The sequence below is a fragment of the Rattus rattus genome, chromosome 3 (genome assembly GCF_011064425.1).
Source record: "Rattus rattus isolate New Zealand chromosome 3, Rrattus_CSIRO_v1, whole genome shotgun sequence".
In the NCBI taxonomy this organism is placed as follows: domain Eukaryota; kingdom Metazoa; phylum Chordata; class Mammalia; order Rodentia; family Muridae; genus Rattus; species Rattus rattus.
The window spans coordinates 213,198,653-213,204,435 of NC_046156.1; the positions used below are offsets into that span (position 1 = coordinate 213,198,653).

The 5,783-nt window shown below is 38.4% G+C and overlaps 1 protein-coding gene across 1 annotated transcript; it reads left to right on the forward strand.

The window, feature by feature from the left end:
• The first annotated feature begins 454 nt into the window (after positions 1-454).
• LOC116896076 (60S ribosomal protein L7a-like) lies at positions 455-922 on the forward strand. The gene has a single exon (XM_032897057.1). The coding sequence runs from the start codon at positions 455-457 to the stop codon at positions 920-922; it is 468 nt and encodes a 155-aa protein (XP_032752948.1).
• Positions 923-5,783: the final 4,861 nt, after the last annotated feature.

Sequence of the window (5,783 nt, forward strand, 5' to 3'; positions counted from 1 at the left end):
CCGGAAACCGGGAAATGGAATAACAATTGAAATGTGAATAAGAAATACCCAAGTTAATAAAGATGGAGAGAGAGAGAGAGAGAGAGAGAGAGAGAGAGAGAGAGAGAGAATCCTGAGTGTGGAGATAGCCCATGGCACAGAGCCTGCTGAGTGAGATGTCCAATGAAAGAATGCCAAGAGGGAGAAGGTCGCCACAGCTCCTGCCATTGTGGAGAAACAGGAGACCAAAACGGTGCCGAGTCCTCTGTTCTAGAAAAGGCCTAAGAACTTCGGCCTTGGCCAGGACATCTGACTTAATAGACATCTCACACACTTTGTCAAATGGCCCTGCTACATCAGGTTGCATTGGCAAAGGGCCATATTCTATAAGCTGTTCGAAGTACCTCCTGCCATTAAGTAGTTTATCCAGCCACTGGACCAGCAAACTGTTTCTCAGCTGCTTAAGCTTGCCCATATGTACAACCCAGAGACAAAACAAGGGAAGCAAAGGCTACCCGTCTGTGTTGAGAAGAAAGCTTCTGGCAAGGCTGACGTGCCACGGAAGAGACCGTCTGACCTTCGGGTAGGTGTCAATACAGGCACCGCATTAGTGGAGAACAAGAAGGCGCCCCTGATTCTGATTGCCCAGGACACAGACCCCACTGAGTTGATAGCCTTTCCATCAGCCCTGTGTCACAATATGGGGTTCTCTTATTGCATCATCGAGGAAAAGGTCAGTCCAGCAATGCTCTACAAGATCACACGTGTTAACTTGGAAGACAAGCGTGCTCTGGCTAAGCTGGTGGACGCTCTTCAGACAAATTATAATGACAGATATGCTAAGATCCACTGCCAGTTGGGAGGCAACGTCCTAGGTCCCAAATCTGTGACTCACATCAGTAAACTAGAAAAGGCAAAGGCCAAAGTATTCTCCATTAAATAAATACTGCTAAGCGTTCTGTAAATAATAATTTTTTGCTAGGTAAGATATGAAATAAACATCACCTCAAGTCTGTATAAATCAAAATGTCAAATATCTCCTCATATGAAGAATTTATGTTTAATTTATGTGTGTTTATTTAATGAAAATATCTGGGGTGAAGAAGGAGACCAGAAAAGGTGTGAAAGAAGGATTGTAGGTTGGGGGCAAATGTAAAACAGGTATCAACATATTTACATATAAAAATGCCATAAATTTATTATTTTGTATGCTAACATACAAAAATATGTGCAAATAACATGAAAGATAAATTAATATCTATAAAGAGTCCTTGTATAGATAATTGTGTTACAAGTTTCTGAAATATGACAGTTAACATAGAAAGCAAGGAATCGTCCCAGAATATTATATATCGTTTTAGGCCATTGTGTCATTTCTGCCTAGTCTTCAACATACAGGGAAAAATGATTTCTTAAAAAAATGTTAATCATCTTTCTTTGGGAACATGACTCAAGAATAAAGTATTTCCCAAATAAGAAAAAAGCCCTGGATTCAGCCTCCAACATTTAAAAAAAATGTTTTTAATGTCAAAGAAATAAAGAAATCTGTATGAGAGAAATTTCAGAATAAAATCCCATTTACATATTAATTTAATGAGATATTTACATTTTATTTTGGATTATACAAGAAACACCCACTGAATTTAAGTGACTGTAACAAGTACACAATATTTACTAGTATTGTTCTAGCCTGTTTTCTTATTATCGAATATCAGGACCATCCTATGAAAAATGATACAAGATATGTTAATGGAAGAGAAGGCTGATATTATAAATTGGTCATGGAAAAAATGACAAATTCCAAATAATGAGTTGAGAAGAATGTATAGTAAAATTAACATACTTGGCATATATTATTATTTCTAGTTATCCATTCCGATCCCTCTAAGGAGATAATGTACCCTTATTCTTACTTCTACTAGGCATATGTTTTTGGTCAGGTCTATTCAGGAGAAAAACTTGAGCAAATGGGTTTGATTACATCCTGCCTAGAAGACTCTTTGAAGGTACATGCATAGTCTTGTTTTTCTCTTGTGAGGGGAGCTTGGCTTATCTCTGATAAGGGACTGCTCCTTCAGGCCAAATTCTAGAATGACGAGGGATGTGGAGCAAGGCAGAAAAAAACATGCAGCCCTATAAAGAATCTGGAAGTGAATGTCCTTTCATCAGCTATCAGGACCTCAGAATTGCTTGTTACATCAACACAATTTGAGTAGCACAATTACTAGAGGTAATCATACATTCATTAGTTGTTGTTTTCCTTTGAATATTCTTCTCACTAAATTCTGTTTGAATGAATGTTCCTTATCAGCTTGAAATAATACCTGAGGCTTTTATCCTCAGATTTACTTCTTTTGATTCCCTTGCCATGGGTTACCATATTAGGTCGACATGCGTGATATCACAGTGCCTGTAGACAATCTTTGAAATGGGATGGCAAATGAGGCTTTTCAGCTGAAGAATTTAGATTTGAAATTCCTGGTCAATTTTAAGTGTCAACTGCTCCAGGAGGATAGCAGCACAGGTAAGTGCTAAGCTTTTGCACTTGCCAAATGCAAAACCAGAATTATACTTGGTTTTATGTTTCCATATTAGTAAAAGTACAAAATTATCGCACTGGGCAGGTGTAACTAAAAACAAAGGCCATCTGCAAAATCATTATTCATCAAACTGAGAAGTTAGCCGCCCATTTTAAAGAAAGGGTTAACATAACTGATTTTTCCTAGTTTTATGGTTAAGTGTAGTAGCAAAATTATATAAAAAGTAAAGCAGGGACACTACACTGACAAGACAAATACGATTTTCCCCCAATGTTATGAATCAGCAAAGTGGAAAGTTCTGAAAACAAAATAAAGATGTGGCTGACTGTAAGGTGATACTAATCAACAGAAAATGTTGACTGAGTGATATTTCGGGTTTAATTCAATGTATTGTACACATAAACATAAGAAATCTCAATGGTGAATGAAACGGCCTGTATATGAGATGATGTTCTTTTTTTAAAGATTTATTTATTTATTATAAGTACACTGTAACTGTCTTCACACACAGCAGAAGAGGGCATCAGATCCCATTACAGATGGTTGTGAGCCACCATGTGGTTGCTGGGAATTGAACTCAGGTCCTCTGGAAGAGCAGTCAGTGCTTTTAACCTCTGAGCCATCTCTCTCCAGCCCGAGATGATGTTCTAAGGTAGTCGCTTATACCATGATACTATGTATGACGTAAGGACAGTGCAAGAAGATACCTAAGGTCGCAGTGATGAAGAGAAATAGGAAAATAGAAAAGGAAAGAGCAGCTGAAACATCAAGAGAGCTTGGAGCACACACATAGATGTAATGCTTAAAGACACCGTCATTCTATGCATTAGAGATCCCATTTTATATTCCCTGCACTTGTAAACAATTTACTTAATTTGATGTGTTAATGATTGGGAGTGTAAAAAAAAATGAGTGGATCCTCACATGTGGTACCTGAATCAATAAAATTTATGAGCAACATTCCATGAGATAAGTGAGATAATAATAGTAAGTCACTCCAGCAACTGAGCCAGTAGGGTGAGTAGCATTTGGGAAAGGGGCTCTCTTTTCATTCTAGAAGCCAGCCAGTCTGGAAGAAAAGGATGATGATGTCTTTCAGATTGGGTTCAGTCTTATGGATTCCTCAGCTGTGGTATGGACTAAAAACAATTCCTGAAGGATGACAAAGTATTATCGTAAGATGTTACAGGTTCTAATACTAGTAGCAACAGGCAGCAGAGGTTAACATCCCAAGTCTTTGCTTTAGGGAAATGATGACGGTAATTTTACAGAGCACGTCTGCATATGGTTCTCACACATTGCTCTTTTTCTAAACTATTTTCCACACATATTACAAAAGGAAACAAATGCTGAGTCAAAATCATTTCTTGAAATGAAGCAAAAAGGAAGAAAAGAAGGAAAGGATGGAGGGATGGAAAATGACATTATGCTACTTTATAGATACAGTAGTCTTCATGTTAATAATCTTATACTGAGTGATTGATCTGCACCACATACATGTCTGATGTCTGAGGAGGTGTTGGATACTCTGAGGCTGGAGTTACAGATGATTGTGCACTGACCTGAAAGTGCTGAGAATTGAACCCAGGTATTCATTGCTTTTAACCCCTAAGGCGTCGTGGAATTTGCAGAGAAATGGAACTAGAAAGACATTATCTTGATGAAGTAACTCTGACCCAGAAAGATAAAATTATAATATATATTTACTTATGTTTGGATATTAATCATTAAATAAATGGTAACCAACCTACAATACCTAGACTGAAAGAGACTAGGTACAGAAGAATGGACTAGGAGAGAGACAGGGGTTTCCCTGTGAATGGAAAATAAAATGATTTTAATGGTGGACTGGAGGGTTGATGAGGGCAAGAATGGAAGGATTAAGTTGCAAAAGAGAGGGTAAATAGGGTTAAGAGGGGATATGTGAAGAGGGACAGCAGAAACAGAGGGCATTTAAGGGATGATGTAGAAACCTAGTACAATAGAGACTTCCTAAAATGCTTCAAAGTGATACTAATGAGGTCTTCTCATAATGGATGTAGAGTCCTAATGGCTATATCTTGTCACCAAATGAAGCTTCCAGTAGTGGGACTGGGTTACATTCAGTTGAGTTTTTGCCCAAGGAGGTCCCATGGAAATTTCCAAATATACCAGGCTGTTACTAAAACCATCAGTTGCTTTCTGAAAAGTGACATCAGGTCCCCTTTCCTAGGGACAACACGCACATGACTCATTGAATATGAATTAGTTGAGCTGGTGCTTTCATGAAGTCTTTACCCCTACATTCTAGTCTTTAGTGTGAGAAGAGAATCTGCAGGCTACCGAAGGATAAACATGAACAGCAACCCAGGCACAAAACCTTTGACCTGCAATCTGCCCCTCCCTGTCAGACATGCCAGAGCAGTACTGACACAGAATTTATGGGAGTAGCCAATCAATATCCATGAGACAGAACCCAGACCTGACATTTCCTTTATGACCAAGAACCACAGACTAGATAACCCAGAGCCCTGGGATAAAACCAAATACTACTATTGTAAAAAAAAAAAGTGAAATGTTCCTAATGACAATCTACTCTAATCACTGGTGCTTTATTCAGTCATCATTAGAAAAGCTTCCTCTTGCAGCATAGAGGAAGAGACATGAGCTGCACAGCTCAACACTACATAAAGAAGAAATCGTTGGAACAGTCACCTCTAAATGTAATGTCTCGGTCAAGCCCTCCTCACTGATCTCAGTGAGTACCCCGAAGAGGAGGTAGAAAGATGGTCAGAGCCAGAAGAAGGAGGCACACTGAATTAACTAAGCAAAGCTCATATGAGGTCACAAAGACTGAAGCAGAAAACATAGGGCCTCCACTGGCCTACACCGGTCTTCTGGTGTATATTATATCTTTCAGGTCAGTATTTTCACAATACTTGTAAATGAATGGGTCTCTGATTCTTGTGCTTGCTCTTGGAGCTCTTTTCCTTCTGATGTGTTGCCTTGTCCAGACTTTATGTGATTTTTTTTTGGGGTTATGCTATTATATTTAAATTTGTTTTGTTTTATTTTTATCTCTTAGAAGCTAGTCCTTTTCTAATGAGAGTCAGGGAGTAGATATAGAGAAAAGGGGATTGGGGAAAGAAACTGTGAGCAATAGGGAGAGGAAACTGTAAATAGGATATAGTGTATGAAAATAAACGGAATAAACACAGACACAGATAGTGGCATTTTGGAAAGAACTACGTTCTGAAATGAATGATGTCCTCTTGTATTTCTTAA

Excerpts from the sequence above, each read along its gene's own strand:
- LOC116896076 (XM_032897057.1), top strand. The coding sequence starts at position 455 with ATGTACAACCCAGAGACAAAACAAGGGAAGCAAAGGCTACCCGTCTGT.